We start from the raw sequence: 27,282 nt of genomic DNA on the forward strand, positions 1-27,282 counted from the left end.
TCAAAGCCAATCTAATTTCAACAGATATTCTTGAGTTGGTAAGAATTTACGATTTTGCAATGGGAAAGTTACTAATTACTTATTATTACTAATTGCTTATACTTTTCAAAGATATTTTAAATTTTCAAATTGTGAATGCCATATAAATATGTTACATCAAGTACAATATAAGCGATCTATTAAAATGTGAATAAATTACCCATTAAAAAATTAAAAGTTTAATTTCAGGAAAAAAAGACTTAGCACGAAATATTTGCAACATAATATATACTATATATATATATATATATACAGATATGGATGGTAATAATTATATCATTATTGTTACATTGTAAAATCATGTACATTCTTCTTATACAGAGTACAAATCAACATTTTAATGTTCACACCATTTTTATGTTACAAAACAAAAACAAAATAACAAATCGAATGTCTCAGATAAAATCATTTGAAATACAGTTATCAATTTCGCTGTACGTATATTGGCCGTTTTGGACCTGGTGATGGCGTCATCTTTCTGGACGGCGATCCCGATCCTGTCTGTAAAGAAGTCATACCTGTGTTACTGCGGACGCACTTTCGTCTTCGTCTGATTCCCAGCGCCCTCATGAACGCGGTTCTGAACTTAGACGAGAGTATGCTGTATAAGAGTGGGTTGATTGAGGAGTTCATGTACAGCATAATTCGACAAAACGTGGCGAGGCTAAGAATTGTGTATGGTGTGTGCTTCATGGAGAAGTCCCTGTCGAAGATAAAAATTAGAGTTACCGCTCTCTGCGGGAGTAAACAAATAAAAAACATAACGACAACAGCGAACAACATGACGACGGCTCGGCGCCGAGCTCGCAGCGGGCCTTGTGGTAAGGAATTCTTTGTGCCGTCTTTATTCTTCTTCTTATCGTCCTTTCTAATGTTAGCAAGCTCGTATTGATTCCTGTCGCTGTTACACGCTTGTCTTGGGTAATGAGCGCCCTTGGTGGAGTGCGCCTGTGTGCTTATTCGCAGGGCGTTGGCGATAGCAGTGTAAAGACCTCCTAGCAAGAAGAATGGTACAGCGAAAAAAAGCACCGTTAATACGACGATGAAAGCCCTGGCTTCTCGCGTATCGATGTACGTGCCGCATCTGTATACTCGATCGCCCTCTGGTGTTAAATCCGGTTCATGTTTCGCGAATAGAGTGTACGGAATGCATGAAGCGCCCGCCACGATCCAGATAAATACACATATTTTGATTGTTCTGCTTGTTGTGCATATGTATTGGGCTTTAAGTGGGTGACAGAACGCCACGTAACGCTCTACTGCGATAGCTACCAACGTCAAGACAGAAGCGTGGGAAGTGGTGTGCTCGAGGAATGGAACCAATTTACCTGAAATATTAAACGAAAGTTCAGTTAGAAAAAAATAACCCAGTATAACCCGGGAGTATCACCCAGGCGACAGGACGGGGTAACTTAGTTTTTGACGAAACAGAACGCCACAGGAAGTAAATAACCTCTGTTAATTTTCTGGCGCCGCTTTGTACGTCGTGACCTGAGAAGGTCGAACCTGTGAAATATGTAGTGATGTCACTTCTAATGATGCATTTAACAGTCGTTGATGTGATGCATACGAGCGTCCCCGGGAAGCGCCCTCAGGAGTAATATAACGTGCCAGAAGGTGCCTGAGTATAGTTCCTTCATTTGTATGTTGTTTCATTCGCGCTCTATAGTACTGGATTCATTGGCATGGTAACCAGTTAATGATGTTTAGGACAGTTTTACTTTTCTGGATTTCGCCGTATAAGCACATTTATAATATTTTGTTTATGATACATTCTCTTAAATATTACTAAGATTACCAACATATTTATAATAAATATGGAAAGTGATTTTTGAGTGTTAGCATTTGTTCGCCTTCGAGAAAAATCAAAATCAAATTAAAATTAACACTTACAACGTAAGTATTTACGTAAATGCAATACTTATGCAGTGCTGGAGCAGTGTGTCATTGTTTCGGGTTGATTCAACAACAGAAATACAAACATGTTGACAACAGAATAAATATTGTATAGATGACAAATATGTACATTGTGAAGTTCTGAGCAATCTAATTTGATTACAAGTGCGGATTTCTAGCTATGACTAAAACAGAATTCAGTGTTTATTTGCCTGTTTTTAAAAATTAAACGAACTTTCGTAGGACCACGAGTGTTTATTTCCATTTTATTTGCATTGCATATGCTTTGTCAATCCTAGACTGTCGATTTAAAAATATATATATATTTGCAAGTTGCAAAACCAAGGTAGCGATTACAATGGAAAAAATAATAAGCTCCCTTGTATCCAAGGCGACATCGCGAAAGGGATATGTGACCCAGAAAACTACAGAGAGTACATAATTAGCTTCAGTTATCAATTGGTTCGTTATTTATAAAGGCTCTTACACGATGGATACGTACAATACTGTCTAGGTAATGCTGTATGAACGCCTCGAGGAAGGTCTTTCCGATATCTGTGCTGCTAATCGATACACCATACTTTGAACGGCTTGGCATGCATTACGTCGTTTCCGGGATGGCCACACATGACCGTGTAGTACGTGTTTGTTTAAAGGCCACTTAGCTATAATATAACTGTATCTTCCCTAAGGATACCATTCGAGAAGATGCGAGGAACGATTATAGTGGTAGCTTTAGGAATGGCAGAGAGAACGTAACAGTGTTTCTAGTGAGCAAATGTTTAAGTTTACACATGATATGTTTGTGTCACTTTTTATTTATGAAAAGATATATAATTTGTCGTTTCACCGTTTATATATGTAAATTATGTCTCTACTTTTCACGAATAATGAACAATTCAGTAGCTGACACAATCAAACTCAACATCTACTCAATGTATGAGAAAGAAATGTATATTATAATATTATTATCATTATTACATTATTGCGGGCTAAATATGCATTATCTATAACAAATATTTTTTAATAATTACACCAAAACATTGAAGTAAGCACCATAATGTACGCAAAAACTAACTAAACAATTGTAACTTAACAATTGAGATAGACGTTGACTGAAACTGTAATGGCAATCAATCTCCCATGAAAAGAAAAACAAATATAATCACAAAGTGGTCATAATGCTCAATGCTGCGTGCTACACGCACGGCACACATTTAATCTGTACATGCTGTACTTAGGCTATATTATGTAAATTTTCTACGATTTGTTTCTCTATATCACAACACTAAAGACGTAATATAAGCCCACTTAGATGATGAAAATACTACTATATAGATACATTTGAAGTATTTGGTTTCAAACTAGTTAGGAATAAAGCTAATACACAAAGTTCACGCCAAGTTTATCATTTCACGCAGCGTGAGTAGTAGTGCATGTTAGTACATGTTTATTTTTAGTATTATTAAAAAAAAGATTTCCACAATTTGTGGATATAATTGAAATATACGATGCTACTAGAAATACGCCGACACAAATGACTCTGAGTACAAAGCAGCGGCAACTATATACCAATGTCTACGTTTACACAGCGTGAGTCGAACACGTGTTCGTCTGTTTTACGTATTATGAAATAAACAATTGCCAGAATGTCTCCACGCAATTCAAATATACGCTGTCGTTTTCATGTTGCTTGTATCACGACAAGTCGTCGCAATTTGCTTTTATTCAAACGGTCTAAGTCATAAACTAGACTAATATGATTGTAATATACATTGAATTCGTGTACTAAAATATAATACATTATAATATAGCTGTGAGTCTTGTGATGTGTGTGGCTAACCACTGTGGTTTATATTGTGATCCATACTTTCTGGTCATAGTTGTTCTCGATTAACGGTAAGCAGGTAAATAGAAAATAACATATATTGGTAATATGGGGATAGACATTATGGATGAAATTATGTTGCAATACGATATTGGTTTAAGTTCAAGTATAAAGTTAATATTTTCATTGCGTTGTAATACGATATTGGTTTAAGTTCAAGTATAAAGTTAATATTTTCATTACGATGTAATACGATATTGGTTTAAGTTCAAGTACAAACTTAATATTTTCATTACGATGTAATACGATACTGGTTTAAGTTCAAGTACAAAGTTAATATTTTCATTACGATGTAATACGATATTGGTTTAAGTTCAAGTACAAAGTTAATATTTCCATTACGATGTAATAGAATATTGGTTTAGGTTCAAGTACAAAGTTAATATTTTCATTACGATGTAATACGATACTGGTTTAAGTTCAAGTACAAAGTTGATATTTTCATTACGATGTAATACGATACTGGTTTAAGTTCAAGTACAAAGTTAATATTTTCATTACGATGTAATACGATACTGGTTTAAGTTCAAGTACAAAGTTAATATTTTCATCACGATGTAATACGATACTGGTTTAAGTTCAAGTACAAAGTAAATATTTTCATTACGATGTAATACGATACTGTTTTAAGTTCAAGTACAAAGTTAATATTTTCATTACGATGTAATACGATACTGGTTTAAGTTCAAGTACAAAGTTAATATTTTCATTACGATGTAATACGATATTGGTTTAAGTTCAAGTACAAAGTTAATATTTTCATTACGATGTAATACGATACTGGTTTAAGTTCAAGTACAAAGTTAATATTTCCATTACGATGTAATACGATACTGGTTTAAGTTCAAGTACAAAGTTAATATTTTCATTACGATGTAATACGATACTGGTTTAAGTTCAAGGACAAAGTTAATATTTCCATTACGATGTAATACGACAATGGTTTAGGTTCAAGTACAAAGTTAATATTTTCATTACGATGTAATAGATACTGGTTTAAGTTCAAGTACAAAGTTAATATTTCCATTACGATGTAATACGATACTGGTTTAGGTTCAAGTACAAAGTTAATATTTCCATTACGATGTAATACGATATTGGTTTTGGTTCAAGTACAAAGTTAATATTTTCATTACGATGTAATACGATACTGGTTTAGGTTCAAGTACAAAGTTAATATTATCATTACGATGTAATGGGATATTGGTTTAGGTTCAAGTACAAAGTTAATATTTTCATTACGATGTAATACGATATTGGTTTAGGTTCAAGTACAAAGTTAATATTTTCATTACGATGTAATACGATATTGGTTTTGGTTCAAGTACAAAGTTAATATTTTCATTACGATGTAATACGATATTGGTTTAAGTTCAAGTACAAAGTTAATATTTCCATTACGATGTAATAGAATATTGGTTTAGGTTCAAGTACAAAGTTAATATTTTCATTACGATGTAATACGATACTGGTTTAAGTTCAAGTACAAAGTTGATATTTTCATTACGATGTAATACGATACTGGTTTAAGTTCAAGTACAAAGTTAATATTTTCATTACGATGTAATACGATACTGGTTTAAGTTCAAGTACAAAGTTAATATTTTCATCACGATGTAATACGATACTGGTTTAAGTTCAAGTAAAAAGTAAATATTTTCATTACGATGTAATACGATACTGTTTTAAGTTCAAGTACAAAGTTAATATTTTCATTACGATGTAATACGATACTGGTTTAAGTTCAAGTACAAAGTTAATATTTTCATTACGATGTAATACGATATTGGTTTAAGTTCAAGTACAAAGTTAATATTTTCATTACGATGTAATACGATACTGGTTTAAGTTCAAGTACAAAGTTAATATTTCCATTACGATGTAATACGATACTGGTTTAAGTTCAAGTACAAAGTTAATATTTTCATTACGATGTAATACGATACTGGTTTAAGTTCAAGGACAAAGTTAATATTTCCATTACGATGTAATACGACAATGGTTTAGGTTCAAGTACAAAGTTAATATTTTCATTACGATGTAATAGATACTGGTTTAAGTTCAAGTACAAAGTTAATATTTCCATTACGATGTAATACGATACTGGTTTAGGTTCAAGTACAAAGTTAATATTTCCATTACGATGTAATACGATATTGGTTTTGGTTCAAGTACAAAGTTAATATTTTCATTACGATGTAATACGATACTGGTTTAGGTTCAAGTACAAAGTTAATATTATCATTACGATGTAATGGGATATTGGTTTAGGTTCAAGTACAAAGTTAATATTTTCATTACGATGTAATACGATATTGGTTTAGGTTCAAGTACAAAGTTAATATTTTCATTACGATGTAATACGATATTGGTTTTGGTTCAAGTACAAAGTTAATATTTTCATTACGATGTAATACGATACTGGTTTAGGTTCAAGTACAAAGTTAATATTTTCACAAGTTATGTGTTCTACTGACATGCTCATAAACTAGCTACTCACGTTTGCCTGTAGTAATTCTATGGGCAAACTCTGGCTTGAGATAATTGCTACAGATAACTGATCACATGTGATTTCTTCACTCCGGGGGGCAATTAACCTTTCCAGTTGCACCATTACTTGCAGAGATGGCACTTTCATCAATACAAACTTATCCTTAATTGACGTCCATGGCGTTATTAGGACAATTATCTCACTGGGTAATGTATTGTGGTTAAGTAAAAGTCCATTGATAGCAAATGAACAATTCCGTCTGGAAATCACACATTGACAGGGGTAAGTCAAGAAGTCAGCTTGTTTTCCGATTATGGACAGCGGGATTCGATAACAGCGCTAAGGGTATGTAGAGTTAATAAAGACAATTTCAGTCATTGTGAGTTTGTCCTTGTTAGTAAACGTGTGTGAAATCTTAAAATTAACCAGAATTGTTGTTAGATAAAAAAAAAGAACCTTAAGAGTTGATTAGAATGTCTTATTAGACAAAATACGAACAGGTCGAAGATACAATTGATTAAAAATAAACGGGCGAGGTAGCAATCAATCACTATGATCCACTCAGTGATTCCCCGGGTTCAACATGTGCAAATATCTCGAATGCATCACCATTTCTTTCTCATTAAGATTAGGGAAAGCATTTTAACAGAGAAAAAACAAAAACACCTTCCAGTAGATTGCGATGCGGAATCTATCAATTTGTAATTACATTCGATTAATGGAGCACATCAACACACCTGTGTTACATGGACTGTATACGAGTTTATATGTGCATCCATGAAATTCAAATTTGGTTCAACCGCGCAAGTAGATGAAAATGCCAACGTAATAAAATGAATTGATAACAAACTTTTAATTATTAAAATACATTTTGCCATTCCATTCCCCCGATCTACTTATCTATTTATGTCTGACCTATTTTACAAATAACATAATATACGATGCCTGCAGTTGACATATCGGTAAGCGTCATAGAAACTCTGCACCTTTCATATTGAAATAATCGTCTGAAACATCTACAATGCACGGTCGAATATCGAGACTGGTTTATGCACGTGACTGTTGGATCGCTTGTAATAAGCGCGCCCTAGGGTCCTCCGTGTAAATTCATGGTGCCGATAGGTGGTGATAGTTCGAATTCTTGTCGTTCACGCGTGCCAAATATGCTTCATTATTTCTTGTATCCGCGTCACTGTGGTTGATGCATTGCACAGTGATTGTTACGAAGCGTGATATTAAAAACATTGCCGCGGATATGCAATATAACTTTTGTATCACGCACCTCCCCAGAATCGCAGCGTACATATAAACCAGTTATATAGTTTATATTCATCGCTGATCTTCAATTCTATAAAAAACATGGCGGGAACAATGTTGTCGTCCGTGAAATAAAACTATTACACAACCCCATGGGGATGATTGATAGAGACTTGGGTACATGCACCTGGCCTATCAGTTATCAGAAAAACGCGCATGGTCCAGTCCCAGTAAAATATTTTGCAGTGAATGTCGTGACGTTTACCCACCCACGTATAATCGCTACCTAAATCACCATCGTCTGCTAATATGTGTGTTTCTTTTAAAAAACTAATATAGGAAGTTTTAAAAAGATGAAAAATAGTTTACGTTCAAAACGAAATTAAAAATTTGAAAAAAATAGAATTAAATTTACTGAATGTAACCCTTTAATTAGATCGAATTGTAATATTAGTAAACATAGATCATAATAAACCGTGATCATTTCACGATGTACTTTATTAATTTAGGCAAGAACGCACGTGCATACAGCAGCGTTACTCAACTCAGCCAGGTACAAACACAATGCTATCATTGATGGCCGTCTGACCGCCATGTTCTCTGTAAAATGTGGTATTATAATATAAATTCTAGCACCACGATATAAATTGTAAGCAATTTAACTTTGCAATCAACCACTATATTACATGATCAGTTAAATGGATTATTAGTGCGTTTTATAATCTAGTAATAACAAAAAAATACTTTCCACAATTCCAGGGGTAAGCAACTTAACAGTGTAAGCAGCTGCTTTAATACACGACCAGTTAAACGGATTCTTTGTGCGTTCGATAATCTTTTATAAGCTATAACCCCGTTTATTGATTTCAATTTTACAGAGTGGCAATCTGTTTTACATTTGCACGACTGAACAGACAGTATAATCCGTATCACATGATATATGCATCGATTGAAACCAGATACATAGTGGTGCATATTAAAGTACTTGACACAATTCATCAGGGTAGTTCGACCAAAGCGTCCAAAACATGTATCGCAAACTCGTTTAACTTGTTAGTGTATACAAATCTAACCCTAGTGTTGAAGAAAGGCGAAATGATACATAGCCTTAATATAATGTGGGTTCGAATGACTTCATCATCATCATCATCGTCATGACAAGAATGTAATGTTTGAAACCACAGTCTTCAAAGAATCATGTTAATTTACACCCCCAAACGATATGATCACACTATTTGTACGCAACTTGTTTTTGCAAAATTGTCTGAATTATTTTGTATTACTGCTTTGTTTACGCATACGCTATATGGCACATGATGGGGGCAAATCGGGCAAATAAAGAAAAAACATTGCCCTGTATGTGTAAACATTGTTTCACGTATCAATTTGAATTGAACAAAAGCAACATATATCTGAGAAACGGAACACAAAATAAAGACAAATCAAGTAAAATGTTCAACATTGTTAAAATGGATGGTAAGCCAAATGATTATGTACATTTATACCAACGTTGACGAAATTCCCATTTCATGTCAGATCAATTTTATCGTAGTTACTGACAGAGACTTAATTAATATCATATTTTTTAAGAATATATTACCCTTTCTATGGTAGATAATTTTAATCCATTGAGTTATCGTGTCACCAGCATGTGACAACGAAATCCAGCAAACTTGTAAAATGATAAATGTATATTAAATGTAACGATAATAGTCATACAGTCTGGTGCCGCTGATAATTCAACGGCGCCATATTCTAAAATGAATGTTCGCCTCCCGCACATAGGTAAGCACAAAACGTGCCGGGTGAACTCTGTCACGAAGATAGTCAACCCACATCGCAAAGAATACCGAATTACTCGTTTTCTCATTATGTCATTTTTATTAAGATTATTATTTACAGAACCCGTAGTTAAATATACGTAAAATTTATGCAAATAATAACGTACGTTTATATATAATTAGTATATAACGAGTAACAGGTCTACATTTTATTGACTTACTTCGTATATTTGCATTTGTTGTATTGTGCATTAAGCTTACGGATTGATAATAAATAAACGTCTGTGCACAGCATCTGTTATTGTCAGAACGCGATTACAATGCTTTTATGGGATCTTGTAGTAAATTGTACTTTTCGAAATCCTTCATATATATTCAAAGCTAGTAATGTAAGTCTATTTTGGATCTAATTCTCTAGGAACCCCTCAAACAACTTGGTTGTGACATGTATCGCTTCAAACAAATGTTAAATAATTAAAATAAGTGAAGACAGATTACGATATTATAGACACGTGCCCACGAGATTCGAACTCATGACCACGGCAAAGCGACTTGCCGCTGTAAGTAGAGGCACAACTCAGTAGGCCACAGCAAAAAATGAACGGATACAACTAGCCGGTGACAACCTCACTGCTTATTTTCTATTGAGTAAATGCTTAATTTCAACATAAACTGCATTATCATTCAAAAATTAAAACATGGCCTGTTAGAACACTTGCATATTATACGTGTTTAACATCGAGTATATTGCGTTTGTATATAGCATATACTTGTTGGAATGAAATGCAATCACCAATGTGTACATTTCACTTACCAACAACTGTCATATTCAAAAAAAAACATTATTAATCATATTCATCAGAATCACGCATTTTTGGATTTTGTTTTCCTGAACCTTCTAATCACAGCTATTGCTATGGATACAGTGAGATATGTTGCACGTGTCGAGCAACATCCACTAGCGACAGATATTTCCTTCTATTTTGCTTTTATGTATTAATTTATCATTGATCCAAAATGTTCGGCGTGATAAACTAAACTACTTTCTTTACCCGAGATAGACGGAATTTAAACACAAGTCAGTGCAAACAGAGACCGTGTGGTTTCCATCACAGCCAGCCTAGCCTCAATAACAGTTTGGCTGTGTTTGTTGTAGTGACAAATGAGAGAACATTAATGCAAGGATGACGTTACAAAAATGCACCTTTTAAGCATAAAAAAGATGGTAATTAGCATATTAAGTAAGATATATTTCCAGTTAATATCACTGTTATTGCGCGGTTTATAATTTTTACAGTGTTGCTAGGTGACTTAATTAATAGATAGATGACTAATTAGCTTAATGAGGTTTCTATCTAATCAGAAAACTACGAAGTGGTATGTATGTGTTGGGCACACTAACGCTAGCCTGTCCAGAGTACAGAAAACTGAGCAGGTAGACTGTTTTAATTATCTACAATTGACGATAAAGAAGAAAGACGAAGTTACAAGTTCAGGAAGTCTACCAATATGACGCATTTTTTATCTTGTTTTAGTTAACACCCCAATTAGACCATATAAAGAGAGAGACTTGTGTAATCAATATCCCGACAAGAATCAGATTTATTTACAACTAATGCTTATTGGAGTGTCTAGAACAGTGACGTGGAATAATGGTTTTATCATTTTAATCAAACACGTGGATTCAAAGATTGAATAGTTCAGTTGTGAGTTGGTTCTTTAACTGCGAGCGGTGTGCAACTTGGTTCCAGTTTGTAGCTAGAATGTGATTTAAGTGCCACTGAATACACACAGACATATGTTTTTGTGAGCAGTTGGACTTGATCTGGACTGCGTTTGACAGAGAAATGTAATTTTCGTAGTGTTTTAAAAAATTTCCATGGTAATACATGTTGCTTGGAAGAGCATATTTTATCCTGAAACTCATCCAATAATTCATAATTTATTTATTACTAAAAAATCTAATCAAACCATCTTACTGAAAAGGGAATTATCAAAATTGGCGACCATACTTATTCCTCACAACATCTTTTCCCCGTTGAGATGATTCGATGAATTAAAACACCGTCCTTCTATCAACTAATCTATCTCTATCATGAACTAATACAGCTATCCACCAGTCATCGCATACATAGAAATTGTGTGATCGTGAAAGACGAATACCCAAGGGGCTATATAACTATTAATAAAATACACAGGTCTAATCCACTTTATTCACACTCGTATATTTGTATCTGACATATTTTACACATTTATGTATTAAGCATTAAGTAATATAAATCAATATAAGATATACTGATATAAGATCAATTGTAAAGATGCTTTTACCCAGTATTTCCCAGAACAATACGCACGCTAATAGACCTGGAGCGTTTGCAATTATGTGTTGGTTGGCTTTCCCCCCAATGATGGGTAATCTTATCTCTCAATGGTCCCGATGCTGAATTCGCTATCAAATGACGTACAATTTGAACAGTTTTTTTCAGGCACGTTTCTTTTTCTACGAGTTTCAGATTTCATTACAGGCACAGAAATCTGTTTCTAATATCTGTATCTAATATCAGAGTGATCGGTTATATTATACGCCCGCGCCATAATCAAACCATACTGGAACTCAATTTATTCCATGATCTCTGTATTTATCGCGTTAAAGAATCCACTTAATTTGAATACAAATACAGATTGACATTGACAGTGTATCAGCATTGTGTATTATAATATGACAGAACCCCACACCCTCCCCGTGGCTTTCGTTGCGTATGGAAGTTATTTTCACGAGTGATGCGGTGTATCCTGCGGCCGTACTTTCACGAGCGAAGCGAGTGAAAGTACAGCAGAATACACCGCATCTCGAGTGAAAATAACTTTCATACGCAACGAAAGCCACGGGGAGGGTGTGGGGTTCTGTTATTATTACATATGTTCCATACTTGATTATTTCGTATTAAAGAAAGAACGTGCAAATCAGGATGGAATTTAGGTCGGGGAACCCCATTGCCCATTAATATGTTCCAATATAAGTGTTACGCCCTAGCAGCGCCTGTCAGTGTAGAACGCGCCCGGAGAACGCGTGTCACTGTTTGTATGAAATTAAAATAATCAGACGTCTAATCTGAGTCACTGTCCGAATAAATAACTCGTTGACGTTTAGTTGGGAACACGACAGAACCAGAACTTGAACTGGACCACTATGATACACAGTTTATGTTGAAGTTAAAAGTTCCGCAAACATGCCGTGCAACTGCGGTACTCCACTGACGGGATGACTTTCGTCGACAGCGGTTGTCGCTGAGCTGCACGCTACAACTTCGTGTGTGATGTTGCTTGCTGGTCGTGGATTGACTGAGTCTTGATTACCGGTTAAAATGTTGCTCTTTTGGCGTTGGTAATTTTTATTTGGAACTGAGTAACGCCGCAACGTCGCCAGCAGAAACCTGGTATCTCGATGCTGATGGTTGCGGCTGCATAGTAATCGCTGATTTTACTGCGGGTGGATCTTCTGAGAGCCCTTCAAGGTTTATAAAACTCAGTTTCCAGGTGATCAATATACATTAAGTTCTCCCAATCGTAGTATTCCATGTGATGTACACCTGACATGCCAAAAATGCTGTTGAACGATTTGAACTGGATAAAAATAGCAGACGAAAATGTGTTTACAAAATAAAAATAGTTCGGTAGCCAATGAAAATACCATGTTCATTTGCATATCGACCGTGAAAATACCGAAAACATTATTGCATGGGTGATATGCAAATTAGTTTGGGCCAAAATAAGTGACTGCCTAAAAGTATCATTATTGTTGTTCAAATTTCATTTCACTCGGCAAGTATATTCATGTACCCCAAGGGGAAAATATCATACTTCTAAATATTGTTTATTTCGAAAAACTGTACTCCTGAAGGGACTACTTTGTTTGCTCTCAGACCTCATTTGCATATGGGTTGTGGAAATACCGATTTTGATTTCATGGACGAATCAAAATAAACTGCAGTACATATGTAATAATGGTTAGTATTTCAGTATTGTGTATTATAATGGGTAGTGTTTCAGTATTGTGTATTATAATGGGTAGTGTTTCAGTATTGTGTATTATAATGGGTAGTGTTTCAGTATTGTGTATTATAATGGTTAGTGTTTCACCATTGTGTATTATAATGGGTAGTGTTTCAGTATTGTGTATTATCAGGGTTAGTGTTTCAGCATTATGTTTTATAATGGTTAGTATTTTAGTATTGTTTATTATAATGGTTAGTATTTCAGCATTATGTTTTATAATGGTTAGTATTTTAGTATTGTTTATTATAATGGTTAGTATTTCAGCGATGTGTATTACAATCGTTAATATTTCAGCATTGTATATTATAATGGTTAGTGTTTCAGTATTGTGTATTATAATCGGTTGTGTTTTAGCATTGTGTAGTATAATGTTTACTACTTCAGCATTGTGTATTATAATGGTTTGTGTTTCAGCATTGTGTATTATAATGGTTTGTGTTTCAGCATTGTGTATTATAATGGTTAGTATTTCAGTATTGTGTATTATAATGGTTAGTATTTTAGCATTGTGAATTATAATGGTTAGTGTTTCAGTATTGTGTATTATAGTCGGTTGTGTGTCAGCATTGTGTATTATAATGGTTAGTATTTTAGCATTGTGAATTATAATGGTTAGTGTTTCAGTATTGTGTATTATAGTCGGTTGTGTTTCAGCATTGTGTATTATAATGGTTAGTATTTTAGCATTGTGTATTATAATGGTTAGTATTTTAGCATTGTGTATTATAATGATTAGTATTTTAGCATTGTGCATTATAATGGGTAGTGTGTCAGCATTGTGTATTATAATGATTAGTATTTTAACATTGTGTATTATAATGGGTAGTGTTTTAACATTGTGTATTATAATGGTTAGTGTGTCAGCATTGTGTATTATAATGGTTAGTGTTTCAGCATTGTGTTTTATAATGGTTAGTATTTCAGCATTGTGTATTATAATGGTTAGTATTTCAGTATTGGTATTATAATGGTTAGTATTTCAGCGTATGTTGTGACGTTTCTTACACTAAATGAATTTAAATATGCGTTGACATCGTGTAAGTACTGAGAAACGATTCATATACGAATTATAAATACTCATATTTTGAAAACGTGAGACAAATATTTAAACCCATCTACTGTGGACATTAAACATGGAACAATACTAAATTGGACTGATTGCAACACACCCCCTGGAAATATAATTGGATAAATTAGCTTACTCGCGTCATATACTCAAATTTGTGTTTTGTTTAAATCACTTGACTCCTAGCGTGTACAATCTATCTAAAGAGAAGTACAGGATTTATAAGGACGAAACCTGACACCGAAATCGTTATTGCTATGTGAAACCAACACCAACGGTACGGTATAATAACATCGTGACGAAATAATTTCAGAATATAATAATAATCTGGGACATTATTTCTACATTTTACGATTTCTACTTGTTATATGTTATACCCCTCCCCTCCTCGCACGGAAATTTGTGATTCACAGGATATACGTGGAAACAACTAAATACTGATTGCGATCCTGTTCATGACTGCATTAAATGTCGGGGAAGTAGAAATCCCGTAACATTATACACTTGTTTTTTTAAGAATGAATTGAAACTCAGAAATACCCTAGGGTGGAACCGTCTTCTTCCCTCATATCTTAATCAAGTCACCCTGTTCACATCTGCTTTCACTGGATGGAAATAGATACAGGCTAACTGTTAATAGTCTCGCCGTACTTTTAATAGACCTGTGATGTATATGGTAAAATGCTGAGCGTTGACAGCTATGTGTCTCGTAAAAGAAAATATGTTTGTCTTAACTTGTAAATCAATAATATCGCTTAATTGAAGGAGGTCAGGCCAAATTGAAAAGAATTGAAAAGACAATTTCAAATCAAATAACAAAACTGAATAGTAATACATTGTAAATTGCGAATAAACAGACACATATAACAATATGAAATGGAGGATTTCACGATCACGACAATAGACTCACCACTATCCTCGGGGGCGGAGCTACGTCACAAGACGTTCCACGTTGTTAAGACGCGCACTACTGTACAATGCATTTATATGGGCTTTGTGCGCGCTGCTGTGGAACGCCGATCGAGCCGGTTAAAATTCGAGAAAACAACACAAACCCAATTTTTAAGTAATCCTGAACAACACACGCATGGCTAATCTTGTTACACTGTTCAGAGGAGTCTTAATAACCATCCCAAAGTACCGTTTTCTTCGAGTTGTTGGCCTTTGTCTTCACCGCGATGGTTTCCAGGCGGTGAAAATGCTTGGATATCCTCCCCGAGGATAGGCAGATGCGCTATCTCCCATTCCGCACTCCCTGCGCCAAAAAAACACGCAGATGGAAATTATGTATAGTTAATACCGTTCCACAGCGACTATATGGTATTGCACAAGTCGAATCTCGGACATTACAAAGTAGGTATTTAGTTACGATTGTTTACGTAATTAACTAAATCACTCATGGATGACGCTGACGATTGTTATTGTAATTATGCTAGCTTGTTCCTTTTTCCTTGTGCTGATCTGAGTCAGCAAGTAAGCGTGTATGAGGAACAGCTTAAGCACCATATGCACGTTTGAGTAGGGAACTGATAGTAGACCCGGCTCTGTCAGAAGAACACTATCAATGCCATGTGTGTTGTTTGACAGGAAAAGCTTCCAGAGTGTAGCTGAACTGCCTCAAGTTCCCTCTAGTTGATGTGTCTGGAGGACTTCCGTGCAGTGTTCCAGAAAACCCGAGTCTGGAATTCCATTAGGTGTAGTTAATTGAGCCAAAACCAATATATAAGTTAGAGTACATCATCATGTGAGTTGTTTTGCATTGACTCAGCATGTGTTCACCTCAGCCTACTCATGAAGCATTCATCACTCGGATGCCATCGGTAAGTGTGGTATAAGACACTTCAACGAACAAGTGATCGGGGATGGCCCACCAAGCTTGTGCCATCGACTAGTAGGTGTTCTGTGGGGGTCTGGTCGTATGTCCAGCAGCCGTATTGATCAGTGTCGCAACATTCAACATATTTCATCACCTTAACCACTCTCAATTTTTCAAAGTGTGGACATTGGCTGAAATCATATGAGGTCTACCACCTCCTTAATTCTGTCGCAGCATCTGGCCAATGTTGTCATTTCTATTTACATCCACGGGTACACATCACAGAGTTCTGTCCACGTTGACCACACGACCCAACAACAACGTGTTTGATATAACGCCTAAACAAAATTTCTCCCCTCTCATATGAAATTGCTTACACGAGTGACTAACCTAGTTAAAACACCAGCCCGGATATTGAATAGCAGTGGGTTATTTGTATATACAACATGATAATACAAGCAAAACACAGAATAGAGGATCACTGCTAAAATAAACACAGCGAAAATTGAGTAGACCAGATAACACTAAAAATGAAAATTACCACTAGACTTTCCTCAAACCTACTAGGTATGGTGTAATTGATTCACAGCACCTGATGACACTTCTTATAGAGCAGAAGATACAAGGCTTGACAAAACACACAAGCATTACACATTACATTCAGCAGTAACGAGAAAACGCAGCCAAAGGGCAATGTTACAAGACAAATCAACCATAAAATCTTTCAACAAAACCTGCCAGAATGGACAACTACCTCTTGGTTACACAGGTCACCCGGAAGTGGAACGTCTAATCATTAAAGACTGACACTTTTTTTCAACATACAGCAGCATCCTACAAAACAAGTTATGAGAAAATTATGAAGAAAACCTAGCAATAAGATGCGGATTGCTTCAGATGCTGATAATAGAAACCTGCTAACTATTAAATGGTCAATGGGCTACATGACACTGTGGAAGTGAGGAACTTCAATCGAGCCCAAAGTGTAATGTAGATACTTGAGTATTGGTCATACCAAATCATCAGGATGATTCAAGAACGATTTCAGAGAAATATCCAACCTAAACAATAGTGTTACTAATCGGAGTGACGACATAAACTACATCATATATCATTTATACTGCTTTACGTGGTTGGATATATGATACAATACAGTTTTTATTTCACTACTGAATAATCCCACGCGATTATCGCACTCTGACGTCAGGATTACATACATCAAAGGATGTGACCACAAGGATGTATTAGAAACAATCCTCAACTTATATTACATGGATGGCATACGTACATACCAAAGTGATATTAAAACTAATTGAGCTATATACAATATGCTAAGTAAGTAATGATACCAAATTGGTTTACCAAATTCACATGTAAATCTATGTATATACCCCGAAGAAACCTCGTGAATCAGTTGAAAATCCAGTTCATTATTTAGTGTTATAAAGGCATCCGCATCAGCGACAGTAATATCGATAACGCCAGTGACAGAGATGAAAAATATCACAATCCATCACTGTGAAAGTAAACAGATTGTCCACATTAATTCACATAATACTCTAAAAATCACATTTTATATATCGTGTTTCTGGTTTTGTTATTGTATGAAAAGTACAAAGTATATTTACAAAGAAATTGTTCTAGACCAATAATTTTCAAGTAAGTATCTTGTATCATTATTAGATAGGTAATTGCTGTAGATTATATACCTTGACTTTGACTCGAAGAGCAAGCTTTTTATCTGACTATATGATAAAAGACATGATTCTCATTTTATCATCACCAAATTTTCAACCCATTTCTCCACTCTTTCCTATTGGGGTATACAATTCCCACATGCTGTGCCGGAGTTGTAGTACGTACACTAACATTTTTTAGAAAAGACCTTGCCTTCTTTGGTCCAAACTATTAAACCAAAGGTTTTGTAGATAACGAATAGCCATCATTGTATCTACATTCAATTATACAGGGCAATGTAATCGATGCTTAGGTTCGCCCACGCAGGAATTGATGTAAACTATTACTATAGAAGGATTTTATCATAATCCGATTCAGTTGTATGCATGTAATGTAACCCGAAAGATTGACCAAAACCTATAACATATATTAAATATTAAGGCATCTGCTGCACCAAACATGTATATTAATGGAATATTGTTTAGGATTAATTTTGCTTCCAGACTTAAAAATGTAGTGAATACAAATATAGACTATTTAAGTATTCGCATTATTCGATCAGTATTTGCATAATTTCATTACATCGAGAACTAACCAGATGGGAACTGTGTGACTGACAGTCTGAAACATGAAAGAAATATAGTATTCTATTGCACTTATGCATTTCACTGACATCGTGGCAGCGCAACAAGAATTAATATACCAATTACACTTATATGCACGATGCCCCGTATCACGACATAACCAATCACCCATGCAATTGAAAGCGACACTTCATTTGGTTTACGAGATTGTCAATGAACATGTCTGCGATTTCAGACTACTACAGGATAGATTATTACAAGATAATGGGAATACAATTCTCATTACTCGTAATTACTAGTAACTGGAATATGTGACAACAAATATTTATTGCGTGTCATTGCAAATGCGTACAGTCGCATCGTTCTGTAGCTTAGTTTGCTACTCAGTACTTCAGATCCTGAAAGCTTTCATCAGGAGATGCTGATCTCTGTTGTGCCGTAAAAATAGGTAATCAAGTTGAGAATATGTTTAGCCGCACATTTACGTGTACGTTTATCGTTTGAATCAATCCATGGTTTGTAAGAATGTACACAAATCTAAGCTAACATTTAGGATGAAGTCAATTTAGAAACTTCACGATGACATTAATAACTGACTCTAAGTAATATATTATACTCTTTATTAGTATCGCAAATGCTTAGAAAGACGTTGTGTGAATATCTGAACGACTGTATTGATTTCTTTGTGTTTAGCCAGAAACGGTAAACGTCAATGGTGCTTCAATTATTTTATCTAAATGAGTATCGATTTCAAATTATCTGCTAATGCAATGGAGGCATGCATGCAACAGTTAACATTTAACAAGGCAGAAAAGGGAGAGTATACCATACAAAATTGTTATTCTGCTGGATAATCCATAAAAAGAAAACAATGCTATTTAAACATCTCTAAATCTATTTGCATCAGTAAATGTTCAAATCCAATTCATTGTGACAATTGTAGATATCCAGCTTCATAACCCGTAAACTCACCGTATATAAGGACAAATGAAATACTTTAATTTTATAATATAGTTGTTATATTTATCTCAGAATGGGATGGGATGGAAGATGATGATATGTTGTACTGACTATCAAGTACTCATCAAGTACCCATAATGCACTCATGAACGAGATCTAAGAATATACAATGTATTTAAATGAATATGACCAAGGAACATATATTGTATATGTAAGTGTGCAATCGTATAATTTCAGTAAGAAATTCAACAATGTCCAGCTTACCATTAAACTGCCCATGAACAATGGAGATGGAGTACATATTGGTTTAAATGTGTATGAAATGAAAAATACCAATTCTTGCATTAAATTAATTATGTACTATGTTATCGATTTTGAAATGTAATGTGACTCCAATGCATGTTGGGATTGATAATCTTCGACATCATCTGCTATTTAGGAGTATCTCATCTTGAGTAATTCTGGATAATATTCCGTCAAAATATCAAAGGTCAATATTTAGTTATACAGATGTCTGATTGAATGATTTCTAAATCAGATAACTCATCGCGAAGCTTACGTTTTAACACAATCGATAGTTTAATTTGCCAAATTATATCTTACACAATGGATATTATATATTTTTGTAATAAAGTACTGTATAAAGAATATGTACATTTTATTTTTCATATATGTTTTTTTTAACATTACAAATAAAATAAATCTGAATTTCATTGTATTAATACTATAAAATAATACTATTTTAATGATGTTTGAAACATTAAACAAATAAGCACTGCTAGGTTTTTGCCCAATGCTCGCAATCGGAATATAGTTTACAGAGTCGGTGAATGTTGTTGACAAGTGATGTTTGACAATCCATTATCTAATGATTGTTATATGAACATATAACTGGCAACACAAAGTTTTCCTTCAATTTGCATCAGTGTGAAAGTATTCAACGTGATCATTGTGTCTGCCGTAGCACTGGTTAAAAGAAAATTGTAACATTTATACGTTTTTTGTCGCCACTCCTTTTCTCTGTGGTATCAATAAATAAATAATGAATAAATAACAAAACTACTACATTGGTGCTACATGTTTAAAATTTATAGTGATGAGTCTAACGACAATTAGAATAATACAATAATATACTGACTTACTTCCAATTATTGTATCACTAAATAACCAGACACAACAAAATCGTTCATGTTGCTCAGGTTGAATAGTCGAGATGAATTGATTTCCGATGTAATGTATATTTTACTTTGTTTAGTAAATTACACGTGTTCAGTCAGTAAAGAGGAATGATTCGCCCTTATACTCAGGTGTTTATGACATAAATAGCATAATATAAAAAGATTCGTATTTCTTCAAACAATTAGTTGTTACTGTGTACTCACTGACGCTTGTTATCCCTCCTTTCGTATACAGCGGGGTAGCTCAGTAAGATGAATAGAAACTGTATAAGAATGTTTGTCGTTTGAGATATATAGTACGTTTAGTAAGTGATTTATGTGTGGTGTCGAATATGGGCAGTCATACACATGGGCCTTAGTTTTACGAGACGTATAATACATTCACGCAAAACAGTTTATCGATTGTTCACAAGTGTGTCTGAAGGATGAAGAGGGGGGGGGGGTTAGTGAAAGCATGATTATAGCAAAATGGTATCGCAAGAAATTTCTACGAACCGATTCGGTTATCTGTAGAATTGACCGATTGTTTTGACCAATCCATAATTAATTCAATAGTATTGAATAAAGTGGTTGTAATGCCATTCATTTTCGGATGTATTATCGAAGGTAATTAATACATGATTAATGTCACACCAAATTGTTGCTTGAATTATTCCTTTGCAGAAAGCAGCTCAGCGAATTTCGAAAATACGTGAAAGGCGCGGACCGATCGTTGCCACAAAAATAAAATGACTTGATTTTGAACTTAATTTTGTTTATAGTTCAATGTCAATATGCCGATTGTTCATCGAGGGATATGAGATACTTTTACTTCATCTAAATGGTTATCATCGAATTAGTATAACATATTATTTAGCGTAGAAACACCTCCAAATTACTTTCGCTTTTGTCGTATACAGTGCGATATTTTGACGTCACAAAGAGGCTATTATTTTTGTTTGTCCTGTATTCACGTTCAAGGTCACGCATAATGCGAGATCACGCAGTGAACAGAAATCTGACTATTGTGTGCAGTGACACGTAGTACCGGTTACCAGGCAAAGCTACCTCATCTCTAACCCAGGTCACCTCATAATAGCGATAATCTTGTGCAATTTTCCGATGCATTACACACCACAGTTTGTAAAAGTAATGTACTATCCCTGATGCTCTGGAATAAAATGTCGTCACAATTTCTAATGCTCGGGAAGCGGAAAACAGTGTGGTAATATATATATAGCATGAATACATCAAAACTAAATAAATAAATTGGAATTTTAACGTATTTTTAGTTTTTTATTATTAATAATTCTTAGCAAATAGTATTTGCCAGCGCAGCATAGCGATTTTTTATGATCCAAATTAGGACTCTAAAAATGACAGCACTAATCAATTGTTTTTTCTTCCCACGTTGAAACATGCATTAACGATTTATTGTTATACCTTTGTTTAAATTTTCCAATAAGAAAAAATGCTATTGATAAACTCGTATATCACGGGCTATATTTAACGAAGTTAATTATGCCAGTGAAAAACGACAGAGAGACGACCCCAGGACTCTGAAAAAAAGATTCGTGATCCAGTAATTCTGGAATTATATCACGTTGAATAAACAGATAAATCTGAACAATTGCAGAAATTCAATATATAGATATATAAACTTGAACATTACGACGAGAAAACGTTATGAACCTAAACTAAAGCTATTCTTGCTTCATACTCGCACACTAACAAGAGTTAAGTTGTGGGATTTGGAGTGTAACAGGTCGTACATTAGACAGAGCGTTTCGTATTACGCTTTCTTCCTTTCTATTAACCTAATTCGACACTTGCGACTAAAAGATCGAATTTCCAATGCAAAAATTGCATCCACGAGACATTTTATATCATTATCCACTGACAGCATTTACCGAACCGGAAAAAGTGTATTTCTTGTTGGGTCTTATAATGCCTGCTTTTCCGTTAAAAACAGCTGCAAGTGAACACAGCTTAGAAAATCTGAACACTCATACATCACAACGGACAAGTTGTGAAGACAAATCGACACATGATACTCCTCAAGAATAATGTTTCAGGATGTGTACACACCTTCCGATTTTAATATAGTTACACTCGTACTGCTCACTTAATATATTTACTCAAAGATTAATGAGATCTATGTTGAAATTCTATCAACTGCAATGGCGACGGTATGCATGTAGTCATGCTTATCACGTGGCGAGTCTCTTATTAATCATTCAAAGAGAAGACTAGTAAGTTGAATGGCTATACATGTAAATGAACTAAAGGTTGCAGCAGTTTATAGGCATTAGTCACATGCATTCAGCTACCCAATCAATGACCTTGATTCGTACGTGAACATCATCATAATTTTCAGCGCAACTGCAATCCGCGAACGAGCTCTATAGCGGCGTTTCGATGGTAGATGGTTGATGCGACAGGCTTGACCACTCAATACGCTTGACCACTTTGTGAGCATTACACACTATTATAAGTTTACATGTTTTGTGTGTATTTATCGCATCGCATATGTATTGATTTAAAAAAAACATGACGTGTGTTTATTTTTTCAACGTGATTTATGTATGTTTGTTCGTAAAAAACACATCATTTAGCCGATGATGCGTATCTATATTAGCAGCGATTGACATCGTTTGTGATAGGCAATTTATCTTGAACTAATCCTAATACATTGTCCAATCGTAATGATAATATATATTTCATGCTCCAGTGTGCGGTTGAATTATTATCATATGCTACATATGATCCATATGTACTCGTAATATATCAAAACATGCACACAATAAGTTTTCAGGCAATTCGCATAGACTTATTAAATTTACAGCACAAAATATTTGTTCACCAACTGCCAGAATACTTATCAGTTATAACGACACCAATCATCATCGTAGCATTATTTATGTATGAGAGACATATGTATTGTACGTATTAACTATACTTTGAATGAACATTTTCTCACCCATTGTAAATGTTTGGTTGTCATTGTGATACACCAAACACTCAGCATAAATTAATTATTCATGTATTGTTACGTTCATTCATTGTTCATTTTGAAATATACAAACAGAAATTGACGTTGTAAAAACAACCTGATGAAGGGATGCTTTTAACAGTTGCTATATACTGTCTTTAAATAGACGAACCATTTAATATTGGTGCAGCATTTGTAAGTTTAGTAAACCGTACACGTCTTATATAGGGAAACTTAACTTAAGGCAACTTAGGTCATGCAACCAGGACATACCTCTACAGTTGCACCAAGAAGTCGGTTGTCCAATTACAAGTGTCGGAGGACACTCGATCAACTAGGCACTATCCAAATCCCTTGCCACATCCGATTATGCTTTAAATTAGGGAAACCAAATTGATTGATTCGATGTCACCAGTCATACATATCAGCATGTTGGTCCATGTTTTATCGACAATTTAGATTGGATTTTGATCCACCAAGTTGTGTATAACACAACAAATCATGGATATCAACAAAGAAAACTAATTCTTTCTCAGGATCCAGTTCCCACTCACTGCGAGATTACCAGTCTGAGTCTTAGATACCAACATCGTAATCACACTTCCAGTCCAAGAACACCAACTAAATTTCAACTTCACCATCGGTTTGACAAAGTGCCAGATTGGCCATTTCGGAGAATGATTGAAACAGTTGATTTGAATTGATTATGTACCACAACCTGTGCCATGAGGCATATGTATATCTAACGCTTATATGATATTGTTTTGCACATATTTTCTATATACGATATGTCATATCCATCACTTACACTTGTTGGTAAGGATGTACTTTAGGGATTGATTCTCTAAGACAAGTCAAGTGTTTTCTTGTGTTCAAAATTCGAATCACCTGGGATCGAGCATAGGCCCTAGCAGTAAATGTCACTTTAACAAGGACTGACTTTCGCTCGTTTTGATGGAAGTCTCATTGGTGTAGCTGACATCCTCGATTTATCTACTAAGCGGTGCCTTCATCAGGGCACTTCTCAGGTTGTATCAAGACTAGAACATATCAGAATTCGAATTATACTAGTAGGGTTGGTGAGATTGGGACATTCTACCAGATAAAAGAAAAGGAATCAAGTCACTAGAGTAATAAGGATAATAAGTCTGACGAGATCGGTCTTGTCTTCGCAGCTCTTCCTAGCATTGGGGAATTACGCTAGGCATTAAGGTTTTAGGTCATCCATTTCAAACTCTTCTGTGTTATAATTAATTATGATAATTAGCTTTTAACTTCCATAACGATGTATACTGACTACACTCAGTCGGCGTTAGTGGTTGAGTGGTCCTCTTGCAGAGAAACTAGACCTGTCAGACCTACCTACCCATCATTTGATAACCCTAACAATTCTTTATATCCTAATTTATAGTGATAAATTGGTGGAAATTATCAAGTTGCTTAAGCTTACTTGGATTCGGCCAATTGGACCCTATATACATTCCCCAGGACAGTCCGTATTCCACTACATTCAGGCAACTACATGTTTTTGGTATATTATGAATATCTTAAAACTAGAAGTATGTCCAAGTTGTATTATTAAGTTAAAAAACTACTTTTGAGTTTTTTTACATGCACTATATGAATAATTAATATTGTTCAATTAAGAACGTATTTTGTATTGTGTTACTCATATATAGGTTGAGTAAATGTGAGATTGGGACAGAATATTAGTTTTTAATCAGAGTATAGTATACTTTTATCCAACCAAACTTGTCGTATGGCGTGTCTAACCTCGGTTGCAACTATACGCAGTAAAACAATGGTTCTTCTACGGTCGATCTGCTTACCCGGTAATCATTGTCATATAAAGGTCAATTGTCTCACGTATAACTGGATATCTATTGTCCAATGCACACGGTCTCGTGATTTTGTGCAAGAGACATATCACCTGAAGTAATATCACAGTCTGTTTGCTGACATTTATGCACGACGGACGTAATTATACACGCACGTGTACCGTACAAGAAAATAAAATTAGCGTTTGTGTATGATATAATCATTTTCCCAGGTTTTCACCATGTGTCGTGGAATATTATACTTACAGCGTTTTCAAATAGAACATATGGATGCATGCACATACTCAATATAATGTGTTTCTCACGTGGGCTTGGTTTGTCAAGAATATGTGAAATATATTTATACCAGCGTGAAATGAGTGTGGACTGTATGTTTCTATTATTATTGTTTAATAAATAAAGTAGACTAGAATACTATGAGCTGTTTATAAGAAAAGTTGAAATTCTTGGCTATTTCATAAAAAATGAAACAAAGATTTCTGCGAGATAATAGTTGTTTAGTAAAATCAACACAAACATATAAAGCAAACATTTTTTTTATAACATATCTAAAATTATCAAATGGGCGCTGATTTAGTAAAATCAGTAGCAAAAAGCATAAAGTTTCAGTCGGGCATATCGAGAAACAAACTAATTCCAAACCCAAACTGTGATAGAAATTATCCAAATGTGTGTAAACACTCATTGCTTCCTAAGTAATGATAAAATACACATCGTAGTTACACAATAGTCAAAACACTATATTGTCTTGAATTAATCTTTTAAACACACACGCATATCAATTACTAGTATTGCGGATTTGAGTCAGTTCTTGACAAGTTGGTTTCCTCAGCCTCAAGGAAACCTCTTTTTAACCAACATGAATAACACTCTAGGCTATTTTGTCATAATCATGTTGAAGTCCATATGTATAATTAATAGATATATTAATAAGTAAAACACGATTTGTAACAGAATCGCCCGCTATTGATAGGATTGCGTATCACACGTAATCAGTACAAAGATAATCAATATTATTATGCCAATTCGGAATTCGGGCTTGTAATGAGGTTTGGATATTGATACATTTGATTGTAGCTAGAAGGTTACACAATGAATTTTAATTTCATGTTCTTGCCCTCCTAATGAAATGATTATCGGAATATATATATATATATATATATTACCTGACATCGCATTGTGTGTTGAAACATTTTTCTATAATGTACTAGTTCAAAAGGGGGGAGAAGATGAGAAAAAAACGATACTTACACATGACTTCGCCCAATAGCCAATGACTGACGATGTAGGTTTCTAAGAGAGCCACTGGCATGCAAATCACCAGAACCAACAGATCGGCTACACTCAGATTCACCAAGAAGAAATTCGTTGAGCTTCGCATGTCACGATTGCGACATACGACAAATATAACCAGTATGTTACCCAAAACGCCAAAAACAAAGATAACCGCATACACGACCGTGACAATTATAAGTAGAGCGGACGGCAAGTTGTACACCGGGTAGGGTATGAACGTCAAATTCATAGACGAATTATCTAAGCGATCAATCGTACTATTGAGAAGCCATTCCATGTTGAGTGCAAGCTTACCGGCAGCGGATTTCTGTTGCCAGGGATATACCCACAAATCAGTTTCGTCTTCAGTTGAAAATACAATGATGTTAGCTCTTAAGTGCAGCCCTTTCCACACTATGTTTTCCCACACTCCTTATATTTAGACTAGATTACAATAGTATATTCCCCCATCACAGCATATACTTAAAACGTATGCATGGCGATTGGTT

The 27,282-nt window shown here is 34.7% G+C and overlaps 1 protein-coding gene across 1 annotated transcript; it reads right to left on the bottom strand.

Moving 5' to 3' along the window:
* Positions 1 to 397: 397 nt before the first annotated feature.
* LOC100375131 (growth hormone secretagogue receptor type 1-like) lies at positions 398 to 27,071 on the bottom strand. The gene is made up of 2 exons (XM_078009953.2): positions 26,750 to 27,071; positions 398 to 1,367 (listed from the first exon to the last, which is right to left on the bottom strand). The coding sequence occupies exons 1-2, from the start codon at positions 27,069 to 27,071 to the stop codon at positions 463 to 465; spliced, it is 1,227 nt and encodes a 408-aa protein (XP_077866079.2). The 3' UTR covers positions 398 to 462.
* Between the last annotated feature and the right edge of the window lie 211 nt (positions 27,072 to 27,282).

This window comes from Saccoglossus kowalevskii, chromosome 10, assembly GCF_978046115.1.
Source record: "Saccoglossus kowalevskii chromosome 10, keSacKowa6.1, whole genome shotgun sequence".
In the NCBI taxonomy this organism is placed as follows: domain Eukaryota; kingdom Metazoa; phylum Hemichordata; class Enteropneusta; family Harrimaniidae; genus Saccoglossus; species Saccoglossus kowalevskii.

Excerpts from the sequence above, each read along its gene's own strand:
- LOC100375131 (XM_078009953.2), bottom strand. The coding sequence starts at position 27,071 with ATGGAATGGCTTCTCAATAGTACGATTGATCGCTTAGATAATTCGTCT. Across the intron at positions 1,368-26,749 it reads GCTATTGGGCGAAGTCATGT|GTAAATTGGTTCCATTCCTC; the intron begins GTAAGTATCGTT and ends TTAATATTTCAG.